This window comes from Chelonia mydas, chromosome 9, assembly GCF_015237465.2.
Source record: "Chelonia mydas isolate rCheMyd1 chromosome 9, rCheMyd1.pri.v2, whole genome shotgun sequence".
Taxonomy (NCBI): domain Eukaryota; kingdom Metazoa; phylum Chordata; order Testudines; family Cheloniidae; genus Chelonia; species Chelonia mydas.
In genome coordinates, this window is record NC_057855.1 from 46,555,677 (window position 1) to 46,581,198 (window position 25,522).

The 25,522-nt window shown below is 45.7% G+C and overlaps 1 protein-coding gene across 3 annotated transcripts in view; it reads left to right on the plus strand.

Moving 5' to 3' along the window:
• The first annotated feature begins 9,776 nt into the window (after positions 1 to 9,776).
• The window catches only part of LIMS2 (LIM zinc finger domain containing 2), a 56,905-nt gene continuing 41,159 nt past the window's right edge, over positions 9,777 to 25,522 (plus strand). Inside the window, exon 1 of one of the 3 annotated variants that reach the window (XM_027819605.3) lies at positions 9,777 to 10,014. In XM_027819605.3, coding sequence (XP_027675406.1) covers positions 10,004 to 10,014 — 11 coding nt within the window. In that variant the 5' untranslated portion in view covers positions 9,777 to 10,003. Of the gene's footprint in view, positions 10,015 to 20,687; positions 21,703 to 25,522 lie in introns of those variants that run through there. The other 2 variants (XM_043522202.1, XM_027819660.3) reach the window with 2 other exon arrangements.

Genomic DNA, 25,522 nt, shown 5'->3' on the forward strand with positions numbered 1-25,522 from the left:
GACATTACGTTGTCCCAGGAGACGACCAGTCACGTGACTTTTCCTAGCGTCACGAAAGGGCGTAGAACTAGGGGAGGGCCGTAGTTCTCAGAGCTGAGTCCTGCGACCGGCGCCTAGCGCCCCCCCCCCTCCCCCCGTTCCCCCGCACCTTGAATCAATGTGTCTGCTACAAGCTTTAAGAAGGTTGTAGAAATTGAGCTGGTTCAACAGCTCAGGGATCAGGGGCTGCCACTGGGACAGTTGAGGTGTCCATTAGCCACGTGAAAAAGGCAGAATTAAGGGGGATTTTAATTATGACCTGCAAAGTTTTATATTAAGTTTGTGTTCTTTTCAATATATTTTGGATTCATCAAGGAGGCCTGTAAGAGTTTTTGTTTTCTTTTAATATTATTTATGCTTGTGTTGTGTTTGGTATGTCTGCTCTTAAGGGATTTTGCTGTAAGGTTTCTTGGGAATCTCAGGGATGTTTATTGTGAGCTCTAACAACTTAACTGAAGGGATGATGTATTGAACCTTTAATGAAGTTATCCTTTTCCTCAAAAGTTCATTAGGCCTTGGACTTAAAGAAGTGTTAGCAAAGAAGACAAAAAGAGACTTAAACCATCTGGAAATCTCTTCCCTGCTCAAGTAATCAAATTTCAGTCACTTGTTATGATATCTTAATTTTAGGGCTGTCAATTAATTGCAGTTAACTCAATGATTAACTCAAAAATTAATCACGATTAATTGCACTTATAACAATAGAATACTAATCAAAATTTAATAAATATTTTGGATGGTTTTTCTACATTTTCAATATTGATATCAATTACAACACAGAATACAAGTGCACAGTGCTTACTTTATATTTATTGGTGATTGCAAATATTTGCATTATAAAAAGCAAAAAAAAAATTTTTTTCAGTTCACCTAATACAAATACTGTAGTGCAATCTCTTTATCGTGAAAGTTTAACTTACAAATGTAGAATTATGTACAAACTGCATTCACAAATAAAACAATGTAAAACGTTAGAGTCTACAGGTCCACTCAGTCCTACTTCTTCATCATCCACTCACTCAGACAAACAAGTTTGTTTACATTGATGGGAGATACTGCTGCCTGCTTCTTATTTACGTGTCACCTGAAAGTAAGAAGAGGCGTTCGCATGGCACTTTTGTAGCCAGTATTGCAAGATATTTACATGACAGATATGCTAAACTTTCATACACCCCTTCCGTGCTTCAGTTGCCATTCCAGAGGTCATGCTTCCATGCTGATGATGATTGGAATTAATATATTTGAAAATTTAGTAAACATCCAAAAATATTTAAACTACACCTCTACCCTAATATAATGCAGTCCGATAATAACGCGAATTCGGATGTAACGCGGTAAAGCAGCGCTCCATGGAGCGGGGCTGCTTTACTGCATTATATCCGAATTCGTGTTACCGCAAGCTGTTCCTCTGACCCTTTACTTGCTGCGGCCCCCCGCCCCAGCTTTCCTCCGCCTCCTCCCACAAGCGTGCCGCTGCTCCGCTTCTCTTCCTTCCCAGGCTTGCTGTGCTAATCAGCTGACTGGATTCCCAGGGCAGCCAGCTGAGGTCACTCAATTAGGGTGAACTGCAAAGAATGGGGCAGACAATCCCCAAAACTGGTGGATATTCCAATACTTAGATTTACCAAGCCAGCGTAAAACAGCTTCTTTATTACCTCACTGGTTACTCAGAAGTCAATAACACAGTTCCCTTAAAGTACCCAGCCTCAGGCCTCCACTTAGACACCCAAATCAAACAAGACAAAGATTAATGAAAATCTTATTCATCATGTAAAAAAGTTCTGCCAGTTCCAAAGGATCAGACACATTACCTCCCGGGTTTGCATTTCAAAGTTCTAGTCTATCTAGCATTGAATGACCCTAATTACCATTTCTAACATGACTCTACAGGTTGGCTCTGGGTTAGTTAGCCTGCAAGCGTCTTAACCTTTTCTGGCCATATATTACACTACGTACCAGGTTCGTTGCAATTATATTACAGTGGTAGCAACAATGGTTGGCATAATTATATTTTAATCAGACAACATCACAGGCCCCATCTGTATAATGGGGTAATCCGTATCTCACAGGGAAATTGTGAGGCTAAAACATTAAATATTGCACAATATTCAGACACTATGGTAACGGGCCATATAAGTACGTAAAATAGATTGTTTGAGTGTGTAAGGGCTTTTCTATACACAGATTTACACTTGTTTAGTTAAATTGGTTCTATTAAACCAGTGTGAACATTCTTATTTCAGTCAGAGTGGCATATTGCAGTTAATAATGAAACCTACTTAAAACTATTCTGAATCAACTTAAAGCTAAACAGAAGTAAGGAAGTTCTGACACATTTTGCACCCATTTAATTAATCAGGTGAAACAATCAAAGCCTAGTTTAACCAGTGGAAGTCTAGGTTTTTGCCAAATGATTGGAACAAGACAGGTCTACATAACGTGAAATTCAGCGAGCATAGAGTTGCCATCACCTGCCTGAAATTTTTCAGAAAAATCCTATTTTGATGTCTGTGTCAAATCCTGCCTGATTAGCTTGCAGGGAATTAGTAAAAAATAAAAATTGGATTTGGACAGGAACTCCTCCCCCTGGCCAGATCATTGTGATATTGCATTACCACATCATGATATAACATGGTGCAATACATTTCTATCTCACTAAGCAAAGCTCAAACATTAGTACAAGAGAATAAGGATGGTTTGAGCTGTCTTAAGTGATAACACCTATTTGGTAGCTTGACAGACTGAGACACAATCTAATCATCATGCAAAAGAGTCTTCTGTAAGTGTTTTCCTCCGTCCTCAGTAGCAGCATGCTATGAATCTGAGGGCATGTTTATGCTACAAAATTATGTTGACCTAAGTTAGGTTGGCACACAGCTGCCGCAGTACTTAAATCGCTTTTGTGTGTCCACTCCTTGTATCGGGGGGAAGGGAGAGGGGTGCAATCTCACCAGGAGCAGTTGTACCAATTGTACTGTCAGTAAGAGGCATTGTGGGATGGCTTCTAAGAGCCAGTAACAGTCAATGTAAGCAATGCACTGTCTATACTGACACTGCATCAACCTAACTACATTGATATTGACTTTATGCCTCTCGTGGAGGTGGAGTTATTAAGTCGACGTAGTGAGGCAGTTACGTCAGCGGGAGCGAAATTTTAGTGTAGACAAGTAGTTAGGTCGACACGAGACAGCTTAGGTCTTATGCACAGCGTTTAGATTGATATAGTAAGATCTGTGCAGTGTCAGTGTAGACATTGTGTTACTTACATCATCTGTTAGTGGCCTCTAGAAAGTGTCCCACACTGTCCCATCTTGACCTCTCTGGTCACCATTTTGATCTCCACTGTCCAGCGGCCAGGTACCCAGGAAGCCAAGCCTCTCCTTTAAAGCCCCACAACATTTTGAAATTGCATTTCCTGTTTGCCAGGCTTGGAGAGCTCATCTAACAACTCTAGAGCATGCCTAGCAACTGCCGAGCTGACCATGCCGGCTCCATGTTGTAGACGTGCTCCTGCCTGGAGTACACAGGAGGAGTTGGATCTTCTGGGTTTGTGTGGAGAAGAGGCTGTGCAGGCACAGCTCTGATCCAGCCGTAGAAACGTTGACATCTACAAGCAGATCGCTTAGGGAATGGAGGAGAAGGGCTACAAAAGGGACCAACACCAGTGCTGTGTGAAAGCCAAGGAGCTGCAGCAGGGGTACCAGAAGGCAAGGGAGGCTAACAATCACTCTGTTGTGGAGCCTCAGACCTGCTGCTTTTACAGAGAACTGCATGCCATCCTTGGAGGAGACCCCACCACCACTCCCAAGAGTCCCGTGGATACTTTGGAGGTGCCCAAGTCACAGGCCTCTGCTGTGAACAGTGAGGAGGGGGAAGAGGGGGCGGAGTATGGGGAACAGGTTACCGGGGGATCCAGTGGTTCAGTGAGCCAGGACCTGTTTTTGAGTTCTGGGCAGTCCAGACAATCCAGCATAGGTGAGCATGATGCAGGGGAAGGAACCTGTAGTAAATGTGCAGTTTGCTTTGAAATTGCAGGGGTGGAACCCCCAAAGTAGCAGGACACATCTGTTGATTTACTCTTTTTTACTTGTTAGAAGAGGTGAAATAACCAAGAGAGATAGAGTTGCTGTCTGCTTCTCATTCACCTGTTCAGCTAGGCAGAGGGGGCCCTGTGGAACAGTTTGTTTATGTGCACTGGGATGTCCCGTGAATCCTCCATAGAGATCTCGAGGAAACTTTCATGGAAGTAGCCTGCAATCCTCTGTCGAAGGTTTCTGTGGAGGGCTGCCTTATTTCTTCCACTGTGGTATGATATTTTCCTGCTCCATCCAGAAATTATTTCAACACGCACCATTGCAGCACACAGGCTAGCAGCATATGGCCCCAGTCTGCAGCTGGAGCTGTTTCCTTTAGCCTCCATTACCTTTAGGAGTGAGATATCAGCTAAAATCACCCAGTGCCTGTAGAAAATGGTGTCAGTATTCAGTTCAGTTGCCCTGTCTGCATATACTCATGCCTGTGAGGTATCCCCCTCATTTCCCCAACACCCCCAGCCACCAAGGGCCATGGTCACCATGGCTGCACTATCACCATGCTCAGTGAATCCCAAGGAGAAGTGAGAATGTAGTGCTTACAACTTGTGTGGATAAAGGGAGAAAAGGGTAGGCTCAGTGGCGGATTTAGAGTTAGTTGGGTCCTGTGCTCAGATTCATTTTTGGGGCCCCTCCTTGGGACCCAGCCAAGAAAAAGAACATTCTCTTTTATCTCCCCCACCCGTTTCTCATTCTTTTGTTCTTCATCCTCCTCCTATAAGTAATAGAAAGTAAATGAAAATAAAGTGAGGTACCTTGGTTGTTTTTGTAGTCTAACTTATTTTTCTACAGACCACTTGAAAATCACTGAGGGTCTCGGCGGACCACTTAATGATCTTTCCAAATATTGTTTGTACCGTTAGCTAACTATTGTAAAGTGCTTTGGATAAGAGCGCTTTATTAAAAAAAAAATGTAAAAAAACATTGGGGTGCGGGGTCTGGCCAGGACTTAGGGTGCGGGAGGGGGGCTCAGGGATGAGGGTGCAGGCTATGGGAGGAAGTTAGGGTGCAGGACCAGGCTGGGGGTTGGGGTGCAGGGTCTGGCCAGGTGTTAAGGTGCGGGAGGGGGCTCAGGGCTGGGGCAGGGGGTTGGGGTGTGGAGTGCTCACCTGGGGCAGCTCCCGTTTGGTGTGAAGGGTGCAGGTGGGGAACCGGGGGCGGGGCAAGAGTCAGGGAGGGTAGGGGGCTGGGGGGGGTGAGAGGGGGTGCAGGTGTCAGGGCTGGGGGTGTGTGAGGGGGCTGCAGGAGGCAGGGGAGGCCGGGGCTAGGGGTGTGTGAGGGGGCTGCAGGAGTCAGGGAGGGCAGGGGGCTGTGTGTGTGGGAGGGGTGCAGGAGTTAGGGCTGGGGGGGTGTGAGGGGGCACAGGAGTCAGGGCTGGGGTGTGTATGACGGGGTGCAGGAGTCAGGGCTGGGGTGTGTGTGACAGGGTGCAGGAGTCAGGGCTAGGGGTGTGTGAGGGGGCTGCAGGAGTCAGGGAGGCAGGGGACTGTGTGTGGGGGAGAGGGTGCAGGTGTCAGGGCTGGGGGGGTGTGACGGGGTGCAGGAGTCAGGGCTGGGGGTGTGTGAGGGGGCTGCAGGAGTCAGGGAGGGCAGGGGGCTGTGTGTGTGTGACGGGGTGCAGGAGTCAGGGCTGGGGGGGTGTGAGGGGGTGCAGGAGTCAGGGGGCTGGGGGTGTGTGAGGGGGTGCAGGAGTCAGGGAGGGCAGGGGGCTGTGTGTGTGTGAGGGGGTGCAGGAGTCAGAGCTGGGGATGCAGGGTCTGGGAGGGAGTTAGGGTGCAGGAGCGGGCTGGGGGTTGTGGTGCAGGGTCTGGCTAGGAGTTAGAATGCAGGAGGGGGCTCAGGGTTGGGGTGTGGAGCGCTTATCTGAGGCAGCTCCCATTTGGTGTAAGGGGTGCAGGTGGGAATGTGGTGGGGGGAGGTGCAGGAGCTCCCGTTTGGTGCTGAGGGTGGGGATGTGTGGGGGATGCAGGAGTCAGGGCATGGCGGGTGGGGATGTGGAAGGATGGAGGAGTCAGGGAGGGCAGAGGGCTAAGGGTGTGTGAGGGGGGTGCAGGAGTCAGGGCAGTGCTCTGCAGTTGTGGGGGTGCTCCCAGCCCTGAGTAGCTCATGGCAGGGAACTGGGGGGGTATGTGTAGGGGGAATGTGGGGGCCCCACCTTTGCTCCGCCCTGCCCCAATTCCACCCACTTCCCCAAGGCCCTGCCCCTGCTTCTCTTCCTCTTCCCCCAGCGCACTGCAGCGCCGCCCTTCCCCTCCCTCCTGGAACTACCTGAGTGCCAACAAACAGCTGTTTGGCGGTGGGGGAAGCCCTGGGAGGGGGAGGGGTGGGAACGCTGCACGCTCAGGGTGAGGAGGTGGGGAGGAGCTTGGTTGCCAGTGCGTGCGGAGCCTGCAGAAGGACCCCAGCAGCTGGCAGGATCAAGCTTGTGCCCCTGCAGCTGCCTGGCCTTGAGGCCCCCTGTCATTGGGGGGCCCCATGCCAGGGCACCCTGTGATTTACTGTAAATTGGCCTCTGGGTAGGCTGGGTCTCCCAGGATCACTATTGACATTTTAATGTCCTCAGTGGTAATCCACCAGCCTGGAAAGAAAATCTCTGCTTGCAGCTTTCTGAACATATAAAGATATGCGTGTCATGTGCCTTTTCTGACCAGCTCACATTGATGTCAGTAAAGTGTCCCCCCGGTGATGCACCAATGCTTGTATGACCATAGCAAAGTAGCCCTTTCTGTTGATGTACTCCATGGGAAGGTGGTTTGGTGCTAAAATAGGGATATGCGTGCCAGCTATTGCCCCACCGCAGTTTGGGAACACCATTGCTGCAAAACAGCCACTACGTCCTGCACATTGCCCAGAGTCACAGTCCTTCATAACAGGTCGTGATTAATGGCACTCCACACTTGCATCACAACAACTCCCATGTGGATTTCCCAACTCCAAATTGATTTCTGACTGATGACTTGGGAATCTGGCATTGCAAGTTTCCACAGAGCGATTAACACTCACTTCTTCGCTGTCAGTGCAGCTGTCATTTTGGTGTCACTGCACTGGAGGGCTGGGGTGAGCTCCGCACACACATCCAGGAATGTGGCCTTGTACATCCGAAAGTTCTACAACCACTGCTCTACATCCCATACCTGCATAATAATGTGGTCCCACCAGTCAATACTTGTTTCTTGGGTCCAGAACCAGTGCTCCACCATCTCCAGCTGATCCATGAATGGCAAAAACTTTGAATTGTTTCTTTTTATGTCCCACAGCAATCTAGTCTCTAAGGAATTGTCATGTTCCCGTGGCACCACAAAAATACTGCAGGATCAGGTGCCCTGTTCTCACAACGCTCATCACAATAGCGCAAAGCTGTGCAGGATCCATGCTTCTGACACAGATGGTGGACAGTGAGGAGGGACGCATGGGTTTGCAGGTATTTGGAAAAGAGGCGCAACATGTTATGGAATGCAGATAAAATTATGGATGGAGAACACTGCATTATGGGACATTGAAATCATGTTCCTAGTCACCCCTTTGAGACTCATTTCAGCCCCATGGGGCATTGCAAAACCTTCCCAAAACACCCTGCAATAGATGGTGGTGAGTTGCACAGTGAAATAGGTATCCACGGTGCACTGTTCTCTCCATCGATGCAAGCACTGCTAGTGAGGACGTGCACTGACGGCACAAGGAGCGTAGTGTGGACGTGTAAAAGTGATTTAATTACTGCATCAGCTGTATGCCAACATACTTAGGTCGACATAATTTTGTAGTGTAGACATGCCCTCAGTCTCCTCTTTATCCTGTGGACCTGATTTCCTTACACCATCTGAACTCCCCCATCCCTCCTCTCAGTGGTCAGCTAGTTACATGCCGTGTTGACAGTTTCGTAATTTTCCAATCCTCCCTGTAAATTCAAACGCCCCCTCTAATTTCAATTCCTGGGGAAAACAGTGTGTGGAGTCACTTACACCTATGGAAAGTGAGTGTAAAATGCTATCAAATCAGCATTCTCCACACAGTTAGATTCTCAAAGTTGCGAGATGGAGTCAGGAGACCTGCAAGTAACTTGCAACTTTGGAGGGGAGCCTCTGTCATTACCCATGTCAGCACAGCAATTCTCTTTGTACAGAATCAGTTGACTTTGGGAAACGGGTTACTTCTTGGAGGAGAGAAGCCGGGATTATGGCAGCTGATGGACTCCGCCTGTTTTCCAACTTTTTAGTTCTGGAAGGGCAAAATCCCCTCACAGACTCACACATCAACCTCCTACTCCTAGGTTCTCAAACTCCTTCTGTGCATGGACCACAGGAAGAGATCTTCAGCCACTAAGTGGAGATGATGGGCATGAAGCACAGTTTGGGAACTGTGATTCTGTGCTTAGCACCCTGGGGTGCATGTGGGAAGACCCCCAGAGATGTGGCCTATATTTGCCTGGGCAGAGAGCTCTGATCAGGCTACATGGAATTGGATCTGGGAGCTGCTGTTTCCCCAGGGACTGGTGAGAGAACTCTCCTCACATCTCCCCTCACTGAGGGGAGCCAGGGGACGGGTTTGATCCCTGGGGCTGGCTGTATTTTTGTGTTCCCAGTTTCTCCTCTCACAGGAGCGGAGTTTGATTCCTGGGTTTATCTCACTTCTCCCATAGAGGGATGTCTCCCCCCAAGGGGGTTTATCCCTGGGGGTGGGTTGATCTTTGGTGGGTACCCCCCCTTCTCCCCTGGGTGGGGGTTGATCCCTGGGGGTGGGCTGGTTCCTGGGGCGTGTCTCCCCAGGGCAGTTGATCCCTGGAGGGAGGGCTGGTTCCTGGGGACATCAATCCCTGGGGGTGGGCTGGTTCTTGGGGGGTGTCGATCCTGGGAGGGGCCTGGTTCCTGGGGTGTGTCCCCTTCTGTCTGGAGGTGGGCTGGTTCCTGGGGGTATCTCCCTGAGAGGGGGCATTGATCCCTGAAGATGGTTTGGTTCCTGGAAAGTGTCTCCCAGGGAGGTATTGTTCCCGGGGCGTGGGCAGGTTCCTGGGGATGCCACCCTGGGGGGCAGGGGGGAAGCTGCTTCCTGAGGGTGGTTTGGTTCCTAGAGGGTGTCTGGGGGGGGGGGTGTTGTTCCCAGCAGGTGGGCTGGTTCCCGGGGATGTCTCCCGGGGTGGGGGGCAGGGTGTGGAGTTGATCCCTGGGGGTGGTTTGTTTCCTGGAGGGTGTCTCCCAGGGGGATGTTGTTCCCCGCGGGGGTGGGCTGGTTCCTGGAGGTGTCTCCCTGGTGGGGAGGGGTTTGATCTCTGAGGGTCATTTGGTTCCAAGGGAGGTGTCTCTGGGGGGGGGGGGTGTTGTTCCCAGGGGGGTGGGCTGGTTCCTGGGGATGTTTCCTGGGGGGGGTGGAGTTGATCCCTGGGGGTGGTGTGGTTCCTAAAGGGTGTCTCCCCTGCTCCCTGGGGAAGGTTTGATCCCGGGAGGTGGGCTCGTTCCTGGGGTGCGTCTCCTCTTTTCTCCAGAGCGGGGGGGAGCCTACGGGGTGGGTTGGTTCCTGGGCGGTGTCTCCTCTTCTCCTGGAGGGGGGTGATCATGGGGGGGTATTGATCCCTGGGAGTGGTTCGGTTCCTGGACGGTTTCTCCCGTGGCGGAGGCGGATCCAGCCCCTGCCGTTTCATCATTTCTCGTTTCATTCCCTTTATAGGAAATGTATGTGCGGGGCTGGAGGCGCTCCCCGGAGCCAGTGGAGCTGCGGCTCCCGCCCACAGGGGGCTACAGGAGGGGCAGAGGGAGGCCGCTGCCGGCCAGGGCGGGGTTTCTCTCCAGGGCTGGCCGCCGGCTCTCTCTCGTTCTCCGGCCGGTGTCCGGCGCTGGGTCCCGTCAGAGCCCCTGGGAGCCCGGGCCGGGCCAGGAGGCGCCATGACGGGCAGGTAATGGAGAGCGGGACGCTACCCCTGGGATGGGGTCGCTCGCCCCGGGCGGACCCGAGGGCGGCAGGGGAAGCGTGTGCGGGGCTTGGCCTGGCTGGGGCTCTGCGACCGGGCCTGGGACCGGCCCTCCGGGGGAAGGGGCCAGAGGGCGCCCTGGCTCGCCGCCCCCTCCAGCTGCCCAGCGGGCCCCGATTTCCCGCCCTGCCCTCAGGGTCACTCCGAAATAGCTGCGCGGAAGTCAGCGGCGCTACACCTGTGTAAACGCGTGGCCCCGCGGGGAGCTGGGCTGTTTCCCGGGGGGCGGCCGGGGGAGGTCGCTTGCGTTCCTGGGGGGCTCTGGCGGCCGCACAGGCAGGACCCAGGCAGCGCAGCCTGCGCTTGGTGGTGAGGGGCCAAACTCAGGGGTGGAGGAGCCCAGTGCCTTTCTGTCTTCTGGCAAACGGCTGGCCCGTTTGGAGGGTTGCGAGTGTCATTTGGTGAGAGCCTTCTTCAGAAACGGGTGAAGACGATACATGCGCCCTGCACTGTGTGCTCATGGGACCAAAGATCTTCAATATGCCCTGCGGGTGGGGAAAGAGGGCGGGGTACGGGGAGAGGAATGAGGCAAGGATCAGAAGTGCAGGATGCGGGAGAGCTGGGCAAGAGGGGGAGCTGAAGGTTTGTGTTTATATTTGTAAAGTGTGCACTACCGCCCCAGTGTCTAAACTGAGGCTGGCTTTAATTCCAGGGTGGGGTTCCGGTGACTGGAGCTTTAATCTCACAGTTTATGAAGCTTGAGACTGAATTGCAGTTATGTAATTCACAGTTGTTACTTATTTATACATACAGTTCTCTTTCCTCCAATAAAATGCTGTCATCTGCGATCCTTTCTGCTCTGGGTCTGGGCAGCTGGCTCTGCCCAGTTCGCCCTGAGTCTTGGAGGTAGGTGTGCTGAGCACAGAACTGACAGATGAACATCTTGAGCCCAGTACCCCTCTCACTTTCATCAGTCAGTAGAGTTACCGCAAATTTGTACTAGTGTAAATGAGATGAGAACCTGAGCCCTTGGTAGTTCTAATCCCAGCTCTAACATTTGGGGAGGATTTAGGCAAGTTATGTAGCCAGTCTTCTGCATTTTCTCCTCTGTAAAATGAAGAACTTACTTTAAAGGACTATTGTGAGAGTTAACTTATGTTCGCAGAGTGTTTTGAAGGTGAAAAGCATTAAATATGAGTATGAACTTCTAAAATCGTGCATTGTGGGAATTATTTCGTACTGAATCCTCGTGTCCTTAGCCCAACTCTATTGCAGTGGTTTTTAACCATCACTTCTTTTCACAGCTAAGAACAGTTAAGAGAGTCTGGATAAATTTATTTTTTAAGTACAAAGAATAGAGAAAGCCATGAGTGTAAACTTGGACTGTGTCTTCTGTGATTTGTAGAGTACCTATCCCATTGTGGAGATACTGGAAAGAATAATATCATGAATAATTATCACATGCTCATATCCAAACTATGAACATTTATCCACATTTTATACAATGGATGATGATAGACTGATGTGGCTATGTGGGTGTATTTGGTGTATTTATATTAGCTGCTCCAGTCTGTTACAGAATGGGATTTTTTTTTTATCAGAACCTCAGCTGCTGCTACTTCGTGGGCTCAGTGTTGGCTCTTGTAACATGTGAATATACCACAGACATGTTGTGTATATATTCCACTTCCTTAGGAGAGGATTAAGCTCAAAGTGTTAGAAATTCTGTCATTGTTGGTGAGCATCTGTCCAGCTCTTGAATGGGGTTGGGGAGAGAGGAGGTAAATCTGGGAAGAATTTAGACTATGAGCCAAGCTGACTGTGTCATTTAGGTACAGTGTGTGATGATGTTTAAAATGATATGTTCCACATGAGGCAAGGATCATTCAAGTTTAGGGGAAAGGGAAGTTACTTTGTGCTATTTGAAAAAACTCTGTGGGTTTCTTTTTTGGGTTACCTGGGGAGTGCCATACTCTTCAGTGTTTCTCAAATGCAGCCACCAGCACTGTTCCCTCTAAGCTGTGCACGTGTGTGCACACACACAGATCCTAAACCCTGAGCACACGGCGAAACACCGTGCGCACAAAAATTTGCATAGAAGCACAATAATTTGCACAGAAGAAATTCTTTGCACATACGGCCTGTCAAAAATTAGAGGGAACATTGGCCACCAGGGGCTTTTCTTGCAGCCACAGCCTCCTGGGCTGTGATGGGGTGGGTGGCAAAATAGTGGCTCCTTCCCCTCCCCTTCCTCCTGAATGCACTGCCTTGATGTTGATTGCTGGGACTGCCGGCAGGGATTGGGCTCTGCCCCCCTCTGGAGACACCTGGGCAGCAGGTTCTGGGGCAGCTGGAGTAGCAGGCAGCCAGTAAATTCCCTAACTAACAAGGTCAGCTCCCAGACTGCTGCGCTGGGCATCACAAAATGGGGAAGAGATGGCCAGCCCTCTGTGGAGATAGAGGTGGTTAGGGACTATTTAGAAAAGCTGGACGTGCACAAGTCCATGGGGCCGGACGAGTTGCATCCTAGAGTGCTGAAGGAATTGGCGGCTGTGATTGCAGAGCCCTTGGCCATTATATTTGAAAACTCGTGGCAAACGGGGGAAGTCTCGGATGACTGGAAAAAGGCTAATGTAGTGCCAATCTTTAAAAAAGGGAAGAAGGAGGATCCTGGGAACTACAGGCCAGTCAGCCTCACCTCAGTCCCTGGAAAAATCATGGAGCAGGTCCTCAAAGAATCAATCCTGAAGCACTTACATGAGAGGAAAGTGATCAGGAACAGTCAGCATGGATTCACCAAGGGAAGGTCATGCCTGACTAATCTAATCGCCTTTTATGATGAGATTACTGGTTCTGTGGATGAAGGGAAAGCAGTGGATGTATTGTTTCTTGACTTTAGCAAAGCTTTTGACACGGTCTCCCACAGTATTCTTGTCAGCAAGTTAAGGAAGTATGGGCTGGATGAATGCACTATAAGGTTGGTAGAAAGCTGGCTAGATTGTCGGGCTCAACGGGTAGTGATCAATGGCTCCATGTCTAGTTGGCAGCCGGTGTCAAGTGGAGTGCCCCAGGGGTCGGTCCTGGGGCCGGTTTTGTTCAATATCTTCATAAATGATCTGGAGGATGGTGTGGATTGCACTCTCAGCAAATTTGCGGATGATACTAAACTAGGAGGAGTGGTAGATACGCTGGAGGGGAGGGATAGGATACAGAAGGACCTAGACAAATTGGAGGATTGGGCCAAAAGAAATCTGATGAGGTTCAATAAGGATAAGTGCAGGGTCCTGCACTTAGGATGGAAGAATCCAATGCACGGCTACAGACTAGGGACCGAATGGCTAGGCAGCAGTTCTGCGGAAAAGGACCTAGGGGTGACAGTGGACGAGAAGCTGGATATGAGTCAGCAGTGTGCCCTTGTTGCCAAGAAGGCCAATGGCATTTTGGGATGTATAAGTAGGGGCATAGCGAGCAGATCGAGGGACGTGATCGTTCCCCTCTATTCGACACTGGTGAGGCCTCATCTGGAATACTGTGTCCAGTTTTGGGCCCCACACTACAGGAAGGATGTGGATAAATTGGAGAGAGTCCAGCAAAGGGCAACAAAAATGATTAGGGGTCTAGAGCACATGACTTATGAGGAGAGGCTGAGGGAGCTGGGTTTGTTTAGTCTGCAGAAGAGAAGAATGAGGGGGGATTTGATAGCTGCTTTCAACTACCTGAAAGGGGGTTCCAAAGAGGATGGCTCTAGACTGTTCTCAATGGTAGCAGATGACAGAACGAGGAGTAATGGTCTCAAGTTGCAATGGGGGAGGTTTAGATTGGATATTAGGAAAAACTTTTTCACTAAGAGGGTGGTGAAACACTGGAATGCGTTACCTAGGGAGGTGGTAGAATCTCCTTCCTTAGAGGTTTTTAAGGTCAGGCTTGACAAAGCCCTGGCTGGGATGATTTAACTGGGAATTGGTCCTGCTTCGAGCAGGGGGTTGGACTAGATGACCTTCTGGGGTCCCTTCCAACCCTGATATTCTATGATTCTATGATTCCCCACCTTCCCGGGGCAGTGGGGCTCAGTCTTTGGATCTCAGCTCTGGGGTGGTGGGGAAGCAGGTTCTGGCCGAGGGACTTCAGGCTCCAACTCTGGACTCTGGCTGTGTGGCGGCAGGCTCCAGGCTCTGGCCATGGGGTTTCAGGCTCCAAAGGCACCCCCCCCCCCAGCTGCCTCTCCGAGCTCCCCACCCACCAACCCCCATGTCCCCACTGCCTCCCCTGACACCCTGCCCCCCATATCCAGGGCTTAATTTGTCCCCAGGCTTGGCGGGGCTGAGTAAGTCTGCTGTGAAAAGTGATACTTTGTTAATATCACTTTTCATAACAGATTTCAGAGTAGCAGCTGTGTTTATCTGTATTCGCAAAAAGAAAAGGAGTACTTGTGGCACCTTAGAGACTAACCAATTTATTTGAGCATAAGCTTTCGTGAGCTACCGCTCACTTCATCGGATGCATAAATTGGAAAGTACAGTGAGGAGATTTTATATATACACACAGACTTTCAACAAAAAAACTTCGAAAACAGACTCCAACGAGAGACTGCTGAATTGGAATTAATTTGCAAATTGGATACAATTAATTTAGGCTTGAATAGAGACTGGGAGTGGCTGAGTCATTGTACTAAGTGAAACTATTTCCCCTTGTTTATTCTCCCCCCCCCCCCCCCCTCAGACATTCTTGTTAACTCCTGGAAATGTGCTGGAAATGGCCCATCTTGATTATCACTTCAAAAGGTTTTCTCTCCCCCCCACTCCACTCTCCTGCTGGTAATAGCTCATCTTAAGTGATCACTCTCCTTACAATGTATGTTTTTTCATGGTCTGTGTGTATATATAAAATCTCCTCACTGTACTTTCCACTTTATGCATCCGATGAAGTGAGCTGTAGCTCACGAAAGCTTATGCTCAAATAAATTGGTTAGTCTCTAAGGTGCCACAAGTACTCCTTTTCTTTTTTCATAACAGACTTACTAACTAGCAATAAATAAATTACAATGATTTGGACATGTGTATATATGTATATTTATTTGTTTTTCCTAAAGCTAATTAAGTATTTTAGGGAAAAGTGTGAGAGCAAAAATTGGTGGCCACGCTCTGAGGCCACAAAAAAATTTATCTAGAGCAAGGGTTCTCTGGGTGGCCTGGCCCATCCAATCCAGTTTGCCAAATCCAGTGATCATGGTAATACATTAATTAAACCCTTTTGTGCTATTGTCTTGTGCATATTCAGAGCCCTGCCTTTTAAGGCATCAACATTGTTTTCAGTGTCATGATGTGACCTATATCATAAGGCTTTGTGGAACATTCCAGAGTACACAAGCTACTGTAATGTGTGTAGTTCCCTAAAATAATGCAGGATTTTTAACTTCTTCCCCTCTCAAAGATCATACAAATGGCTAATTTCTTGGATTTCTTATATAGAGTGGGTTTTGGCATGAACCTCCAAATAGTGAAGCGCGCAGACATGTGGGTGTCCTATTGTTTAATGTTTTGAAAAAAAATTAACCTGGAAAACTTGTCAGTTGTGAAAATGTATAACTTCATGGCTTCCATTGCTCCCTCTGCCATAGAACAATTTCTCAAAGACAAATATTTATTATGGTTCTGTGTTAACTGGGGTTTTTTCTCAGTAAAAGAATAATGAAGTTGGGACTTGATCCTTCAATGTGCTGAGCACTCCGGCTCCAGTCCAGCAAAGTGAATAAGCTTAATTTTAAACATGTGAGAGGTCAGTAGGTCTGCTCATCTCCTTGCATTATTGAGTCCTGGATGAACACAGGAAAAATTTCCAACCCCCAGCAAACAACTTCACAACCCCGGCTCTAGAGTAGTGGTTTTCAAACTTATTTGATCATGCCTCCACTTCTTTGTGTCTGTAGTAGTGCCCCTGCCCCTGGTGCCCAGTCAGCAGCTGCTGCTCTCTGGCTGCCCAGCTCTGAAGGCAGAGTAGAGAGCGGCGGCAGCTGGCCTGGTGCTCACCTCTGAAGGCAACGCTGCCACCAGCAGCAGCGCAGAAGTAAGGGTGGCATGGTATCATATTGTCCCCCTATTTCTCTGCTGGTGGTGGTGGTGCTGCCTTCAGAACTGGGTGGCTACCTTCAGAGATCCAGCTGCTCAGCTCTGAATGTGTACAGTAAGTTTTTTGTTTTTTTATCCCAAAGTTTCTCATACACCCCCGGAATACATTCCATGTTCTGCCCCCAGTTTGAGAACCTCTGCTCTACACTGCTTTACTACTGAAGGCAAGGTGTTGTATGACATTTGCAAAATAGTAGTTAGTCTCTTTGGAATATACAGTACTGGCAAGTTACAATCTTTTTCAGTTCTGGAGCTGTTGGGATTCCAGTACTGTAGAACAGGATGAACTGGTCCAAAATTGAGTTTCTACATAGTACTGATCAGTGTGGACACACCTGGAGCTAAGAAAATACCATAAATGGCTTTTTGGTTTAAAAATTGGATGATCTTGTTCTGTGGCACTGGAAGAAAGAGGAAATTAAACAGACTGAGAAAGAGGTAGTGCTGACGCAGTGGAAAGAAAGGGAGAAAGAACACAAATAAGAGGGTACAAAAGAACTTGCTGTCTAGGTTCCATGATTATCGGTGCTATATCAATACCTAAGACAGATAGAAAAGAAAGCATTGCAGAGGGAAAAAACCAGTAACTGAATTTTCATGTTAAAAATGGTTCTAGCCCTTCTAGTGGTAAAGATAACTTTCTGAATGTAATTAGCTGCAGTAATACGGTTTATTTAATTACCCCATGCCCTTGAGTAGGGGGATGTCCAATTAATTAAAATTACAATAAGAACGTATACATGGTACTTTTACTTAAACTGTAATCTCTTTGGGTCAGGGACAGTCTGTTTGTACAGTGCCTAGCACAGTAGAGTCCTGGTTTATAATAGGACCTCCGACATGTTTCAATAATATAAATAAGTGTGGTTTTTAATGTGAAAGTATCAAATGTAAATGACTGCTTTGGTTGTATCTTGAACAATGCATTTTTAAATATTACACTTATTATTTATTACAGTGTGGGAGGGTCTGGGCTGAAACAGAGAATGCAAAAGATTTTTGGGATTTGGGATCATGAGAGGAAAAAAAATAACGGGGTGGGTAAATTGGAATATGTGACTAATAATCTTGACTGCCACTGATAACTAAATGACTCCACTTCTCATTGCCTTGGTTTACTAATCTGTAAAATGAGTATAATCCTAATTAGTTGCTATATCATTTTATAGATTACTAAACCACAGCATTGAGAAGTGGAGTCATTTAGTTAACCAGTGGCAGTCAGATTTGTTCACAAATTCCGATCTGTGAACAGTGTGAAGTTTAAAAGGATATGGTCAATTTAAAAATCGCTTCTGGCCGAAAATACGAGCTACTGTTACAAGTAACATCCTAATATACTAGAACAGAGAGAGACTGGAGAAACCTGTTTTCTTTATAGTTTAGTTTGTTTAAAGCAACATGAAATCTCATAATTAAAACTTGTAAAGCAGTGTGAGAATCTCGGGTGAAAAATGCTATGTACATATAAAGTATAATGAAGTGTGTTTTAATCAACCTCTGAAAGGGCTAGCAAAAGCAAAGAATACCATTTGCCTGATGAAGATTGTCTTTAAAGGGACACCATATACAAGAAATCTGGTCAGTTTTCAAAAAAAAAAAAAAAGTTAAATTGTTTCAGGTACTCTTCTTATCCCTGTATTCCCTTATAATTTTTATGGTTTCTCAATCACTTTCCCCTCTTTTATTAATTCTTTTTTCCTCCCTGGATGCTGTATGAAAGAGAAACAATGAAACACTCCAACAAAAGGAGAAACAGTGAAACTGACAATAAGCAAAGTGCTGTCAAATGCACAAAGTAAATAGACTGGAAAATAGGTTTGTCTCTTGTTTTTAGTACTGTGGTTTTAGGTTAGAAAACATACAGGTAAAAATGCCTGTGTTCTCTTTATAGTATAGCTTTTGTTATTGAAACTACATCAATACAGAAAAATATGTACACATATTTTCAACTGCAGACAAGGTCTAAGAAAAGGTCCTTAGTGCATGCGTCTGTGTTATTAGTATAATAAGTATTAGTACATTATCTTTGTCATCATTTTACTTGAGCCCCATTGGGATTTGGATACTCCTCTGTACTTCCTGCAGTCAACAACAACAACAAAAAAAGAGCAGCTGCATTTACAGATATGCTCATTGATTCTCCCTAATCCAGTTAAGATAAGAAGCAGGGAGTATATTACTTTCCATGAAAGTATTTCAGTAGGCCAGCATCTGTCCACAGGCTTTTTAATTAACAAGGAAAGGGAGATACTACTGTGCATGTGATTTTCTTCATGGTGATTCTCTTTATGATATAATTGCAAGTAAAATGAGTTGGAGTGTGATCGGGAAGATGGAGTACAAATGTCAGGGCTTGATTATACTTATAGAGCTGCAGCAGCAGTGAAGATGTTACCTATGCAGATGGAAGAGCTGCTCCCATTGGTGTAGGTACTCCACCCCTACCCGAGAGGTGGAAGCTATGTCAAAGGGAGAAGCTCTCACCTTGACATAGCACTGTCTACACTGGGGTTATATCAGTTTAACTACATTGCTCAGGGGTATGGATTTTCCACACCCCTGAGCGACATAGTTATACTGGCATAAATTAGTAGTGTATAGCAAGCCTCAGTAATTACAAGAAGAGTTCTGACCGCAAACAAGAGCGCTAATGCAGAGCTTGTCTGTCTGAATTATGAACAACCACTCTTAGTCTTTTGGGTTGAAAAATGCATTTTTAAATAAATCTTATTTTTATCTTTCTATCTAAACATGCCCTCTGAGGCTAGCTGAGTAAATTTTAACTCACTGGAAAGTCCTTAGAGATTTATCGGACATCATTGAGCTGCTTCTCTTGGGAGCTACTCATCTATGCCTAAGAGAAGTGTGGCAGCCTTCTTTTTAGTTTAGTCTCAGACAGTGATTTGTTAATAAGGTTTTGACATCAGTCCTGTCTCTTGACGGTGACCTGCAGATGTGGGGGTAGTGGAGAACTGGGCTGGGGCTCTTTTTAGCCTGTGAGGTATAAAGAGAGTCCCAAAGCTTTTTTTAAAAACATTATTTAAATAACAGTTTAGTTCATTTTGAAAGCTTCTCTCCCCCACCACCATTTGTTTTTTACATTAGATGTTCAGGTCCTGTCTAGTGTGAAAGACTGTGATGACTGGTGTGCCAGAGAAATAGTGATAGTGTGAAAGGGATTTTTAGTCAGACTGTTCTAAAACATGTTGATTAGTCTTAAATCTAAGTAGGTTTTAACATTTTGAAAAAAGAACACATTTGTTAATTATTTCACATTTTCACCCTCAATTAAAGGTAACAGCTGTAACTACATACATCCTCCAAGACATTCCTAGGAGATCCCTCAGCAATAACAGGGAAGATTAGAGCTGGCATACCTGATATTTCTAAAGTTAAAAGCAAGCAGAAAACACCATTTTGAAAATTAAAAAAAATCAGGTCCTCATTATACACCATAAAGAAGTAAAATAATATAAAAAGAGCACAAGTGCAATTTAAAAAAAAATTCTTTGCAGGCAGACTGAAACACTTGAGGGAAGGTAGGAGGAACTGAAGGTGAGGATGCTGCTGCTTTCTTCTCTTTGAAACAATGATGTTCTTCATCTCTGCCTGTTTTTTGTTGGTTTTTTTTCGATTACAGTATAAACTATTTCTGTCATAAATTTTAATGTCAGAAGGGACTACTGTTGGTCACTCCCTGTTAAACAGTTATGAAAATCATTCCCCTCATTATAAAAAGAAAAGGAGTACTTGTAGCACCTTAGAGACTAACAAATTTATTTGAGCATAAGCTTTAGTGAGCTACAGCTCACTTCATCGGATGCATTCAGTGGAAAATACAGTGGGGAGATTTATATACATAGAGAACATGAAACAATGGGTGTTACCATACACACTGTAATGAAAGTGATCACTTAAGGTGAGCTATTACCAGCAGGAGAGCGGGGGTGGGGGGACCTTTTGTAGTGATAATCAAGGTGGGCCATTTCCAGCAGTTCTTGTCAACTGCTGGAAATGGCTCACCTTGATTATCACTGCAAAAGATTCCACACCCCCCAACCCCCACTCTCCTGCTGGTAATAGCTCACCTTAAGTGATCACTCTGGTTACAGTGTGTATGGTAACACCCATTGTTTCATGTTCTCTATGTATATAAATCTCCCCACTGTATTTTCCACCGAATGCATCCGATGAAGTGAGCAGTAGCTCACGAAAGCTTATGCTCAGATAAATTTGTTAGTCTCTAAGGTGTCACAAGTACTCCTTTTCTTTTTGCGAATACAGACTAACACGGCTGCTACTCTGAATCCTCTCATATTTTTTCAAGAGCTTTTCAGACTGTAGATATGATATATGTAATATTTCATTACTGACTTGAAAATCCCCTGTTTTTTCCCTTCATTATTTATTGTAAAATAAATAAACCATAGATTATAATGGCCCTTGGATTGGTTTTCTTGGACTGTGCTTCTTCTGATGTGATGATATTCTAGCCTGGATGTTCCTGTCATCCTCTACTCTGTTTTTTTGTTCCTTTAAGGAATCGACTTTTGTAATCTCAGAATTTTTTTTTGCATGGTTTTTTTTTTTTTTTTTTTTTAGAGCCATTTGTGTAATGTGATCCTCTCTTCCTCTAGAGGGTGGGAGGCAGGAGTGGTGTAAAGGGTGGGCGCCTGACTGAAACCCTGCTCAGTTCTCTGCAGAGTGAGTGCTCTGGAGGCTGGAATGTAAAGTATGTTCTTTTTCTCAGCTTCCTGATCTTGCATGGAATGCAATTCTTGCAGACTGCAGTGTATGTGGAGAGCAAGAATCTTCATGCTTTCGCTGTTGGGGGTATGCTTTATCAACATGGAGTGAAGGGTTCTGCTGATTGCGACATCGTACATACATCGTACATTTCTCATATTGTATGATGCACCATCTTTCAGGGGACCAAACTTAGTGTAGCCAGGATCTGATATTAGTCTGCAGAAAAGGACTGAGTTCTTTGCTCGGAGATCACTGACCTCTTTTGCATTTCTACTGTTGTTCTGTTCTGGTTTGACTGAGGAGCTTTATTGGTTTAAGTGGATGAGTTACTTGAAGAATGAGATTTTTAAATTCATCTCTTGGAAAATGGAGCATGTGTAGATTCAGTGTGCAAATCTGACACAGAATTAATCTCTGGTGCTGATCCTACCCACTGGCTTCAGTGGGCCATACCAGTGGGATGCAGGAAAGAAAAAATCTGGTTTGTTAGAATTGTAACAGAATGGCAGATAATTTTTAAGAAGCAGCACTTGGGCAGGATTCTGTCTGTCCTGATTTAGCACTTCTGAGAACTAAGCAAAACTCCCAGAAGGAAAGTGACTCACTGAAATTTCAGTGCTTCTGTTCTCTCCAGTTGTCTTTCTGCACTCCCCTTCACAGTGGTATTTGGTGCTATGGCTGGCATGAGACTTCGGGGGCTGGCGTCCTCTAAGCTTTACCAACGCCGGCAGGATCGGCTGAGTGGCACAGGGTCACTGCTGAAAGACGAGACACGGGCAACAGCTGGGATACCTGGGTAGGTCTCTGAGACAAAGGGAATGGGATTGTTGGAATGTTTCTTAAGGCTCCATACATTTCTTTTGAAGCAGGCGGTGTCTGTCGACAGGCTCAGATTAGTGTATTTTTATTTCCGGATAGTTTATGAAGGAAAAGGTTTCCCTGGCACGGAGGCTTTCAGTTTGTAACAATAACAGGAAAGCAACAATGGCGAACCTTTCCCATTTGAAGCAACATACAGGGATCTTCAGACCCAACAATGCTTCTGGTCTTGCTAATAGTGAGGGTTTTAGGCACTATGCTAGAACAAGGACCTAGTGTAAAATTCTCTAGTTGTTTTAAATGCTGAAAAGGTTTTAGCATTGTCTGATTTCAGGCACATTTCTCCACGTATATTGTTAAGAACAAGGCAGTTGATTTTACATATTGTAAATAACTTAGCAGTTTTCCAGCTTTCCTGGGTGAGCTCTTTGACTTCTGCTGAATCTAAGCTTTCATTCAAAGAGAGAGTTAATCTTCTAGGTTGCCTTTTTGTAAAGAAAACTTAAGAAGGGTAAACTAAGGCTCTGTGAAAAGAAAAGGAGGACTTGTGGCACTTTTAGAGACTAACAAATTTATTTGAGCATAAGCTTTCGTGAGCTACAGCTCACTTCATCGGATGCAAGGCTCTGTGGACTGTAGCCAGATGGCTCCAGTACTTGTGCTTCCACCCAGAGATTTCCTATTCCGCAGAGTAAAAACTGAGGACAGCTGTGTCAGTTTTCACAGATGTTAATGAGAACCCTGTGGTATTAGTCAAACTGACAAGAATTAGGTCAATTTTATTTTGGTTCCGCTTGGGAGAGCTCTGAGGAGCAGCAGAGGTGGACACAGGAGCTATTGGGTTGGGGAAGAGGGCAGTGGTATGCAAGAGAGAAAATGCTCTGCTTCAGCAGCCAGAGGTGGTTTGAGTCTTCAAATTTATCAGACACTTACTAGGTGGTGAAGAATAAAATGGAGCCTCAAGTAGAATCCAGTTACAGCACCCTGCTAGCAATATTAGTACCTTCTGTTTCCCAGTTGTTCGTTAGTGACCTGGCTTCTCATCTTGGAAAGCTGGGTCCTTCATCTTAGTTTAGACCCGCCCCCTTTTAGCCCTCTGGCTGTTAAGTATCTGGCGAATTTTTCAAGCTTTATATTCAAAGGGGTGGGGGTGAGTGAGTGTGTGTATCTGTGATTAGGATGTGGATGGGGTGAGTGTGCAAGTAAAATGGAGAGAGAGGCTGATAGGATAAGTTAGAAAAGAGAAGTAGGGTACTGAAAGAGAGAGATGGTGGGGGAACAATGTAGGAGATAGAGATTACAGTTTCAGAGTAACAGCCGTGTTAGTCTGTATTCGCAAAAAGAAAAGGAGTACTTGTGGCACCTTAGAGACTAACCAATTTATTTGAGCATAAGTTTTCGTGAGCTACAGCTCACTTCATCGGATGCATACTGTGGAGAGTGTAGAAGATCTTTTTATATACATATGCTTTGTGTGTATATAAAAAGATCTTCTACACTCTCCACAGTATGCATCCGATGAAGTGAGCTGTCGCTCACGAAAGCTTATGCTCAAATAAATTGGTTAGTCTCTAAGGTGCCACAAGTACTCCTTTTCTTTTTAGAGATTACAGTGTACAGAAAAGGAGAGGGGAAAGGATGTAAGGGGTTGGTTGGGAAGAAGGTGAAAAGGAAACAGACACTGAAACAATGCAGAAAAAATACGCCATGGTCTATGATAGAAAATAAAAGAGAATGTAAATTGAAGCCAGAAAGGGTAAGAAGATAGTCGTTTTGCTAGTTAATATATTTTCATAATGTAACAAGTTACAGATAAATACAGTGCACAGTGTTATTCCTGTAAATTGCATGGGTTATGGCTAGAGTGGTTAGATGAAGGCCTAGGTATTTTTCACTGGGGCTAGTAGGCGTGGTCTTTGAACAAGTAGGTGTGCAATAATTCATTTTTCAAGCCCTGACTTCATGGTTTAAAAAACCCCAAAACTTTAAAACAGTATCATTTTTACTCTATATCTTCCCCCATATTAATACAGCTTTCACAAGAGGCAAAAATTGTAACAAGTGTCAGCAGTGCAAAGCTAATACAGATATAGGAGAACAATATAGATTTTATTCTTGTATGTCATTAAATCAAAATACAACTGACAATTTTGTTAAGAGGTTGGTATTTGGATATTGCTTATCTGCATGAGAACTTTCTCATTTGAAGTATTGCTGGGTTTTGTCGTCATTGTGCCTGTAAAATGTATATGTGAGGCCACTACTGGAGATAGAGAGATGGTTTGAGCTGCAGTACCATTGGCATGCTGATAACACCTAGACCCAGATGCTTTCGTCACTTGTCTTTCCCATTGTCTGTCAAGAATGGAGCTTGACTAAGGGCTTGTCTACACTTATCAAAGGATCAATGCTGTGGCAATCGATGCATCGGCGGTTGATTTAGCAGGTCTAGTGAAGACCCGCTAAATCGACCGCCGATCACTCTCCCATCGACTCCTGTACTCCACCTGATCAAGAAGAGTAAGGGGAGTTGACGGGAGAATGTCTCCTGTCGACGTTGCGTAGTGTGGACCACACAGTAAGTAGATCTAAGCGATGTCAATTTGAGTTATGCTATTCATGTAACTCATGTAAGTGTGTAGCTTAGATCGACTTTTCCCTTTAGTGTAGATAAGGCCTAGGAGCTTGATCTCTGAAGCTCCGTACAGACATAACTGCAGAGATGTTGGTGGATAGGAAAAAACACCATACATAGCAAGTGTTGGGGCTGATACCTCATTAGGTTGAAGGGGGTGAAGTATGTTTACCATTTGTAAGTAAGGTTTATAATTGAGGAACTTTGATTTCATTGACTTGTTTTGGATGCCCAGATAGCAGCAGTGGCCAAGAGTGCTCCCTCCCTCAAAAGACTTTGTTTGACAATGAGATTGAGCCCCATATACTTTACAATGCAGAATTCACTATAAGTATCTATAATTTTGTCAATGCTAGACTAGATTACTGCAGTGCTTTCTGTATGTGATTATCCTTGTGCACTATTCTTCCTGAATAGTCTTCAGTGTGAATGTTTGCTGACTGAATGGTAGCTCACACAGGGGTCATATTATACCTATGACATATAGTCTGTACTAGTTTCCAGTTGCCTTCCAGGTGCAATTCACAATGCTGTTTTTGATCTCTAAAGCTATTTATGGTTTAGGACTTTACTTCCTCTTATCAGTGGGGTACTCAAGAGCAGTGGTTCTCAACCAGGGTACACTGAGGTCTTCCAAGGAGTACATAAAATAATCTAGATATTTGTCTAGTTTTACAACAGGCTACATAAAAAGCACTAGCAAAGTCAGTACAAACTAAACTAAAATTTCATACAGTGGTTTGTTTATACTGCTCTATATACTATACACTGAAATGTAAATATAATATTTATATTCCAGTTCATTTATTTTATAATTATATGGTAAAAACAAGAAAGTAAGCAATCTTTCAGTACAAGTGTGCTGTGACAGTTTTGTATTTTTATATCTGATTTTGTAAGATAGTAGTTTTTAAGTTAGGTGAAACTTGGGGTATGGAAGACAAATCAGACGCCTGAAAGTGATACAGTAGTCTGGAAAGGTTGAGAACCACTGTTCTAGATTATAATTAAGGCTAAGTTTTAGTCACAGGTATTTTTAGTAAAAGTCATGGACAGGTCACGGGCAGTAAAGAAAAATTCACAGCCTGTGACCTGTCCATGACTTTTACTAGAGACTCCTAACTAAAACTTGGGGTGGGGGTGGGGAGGCGTGGGTGCACTG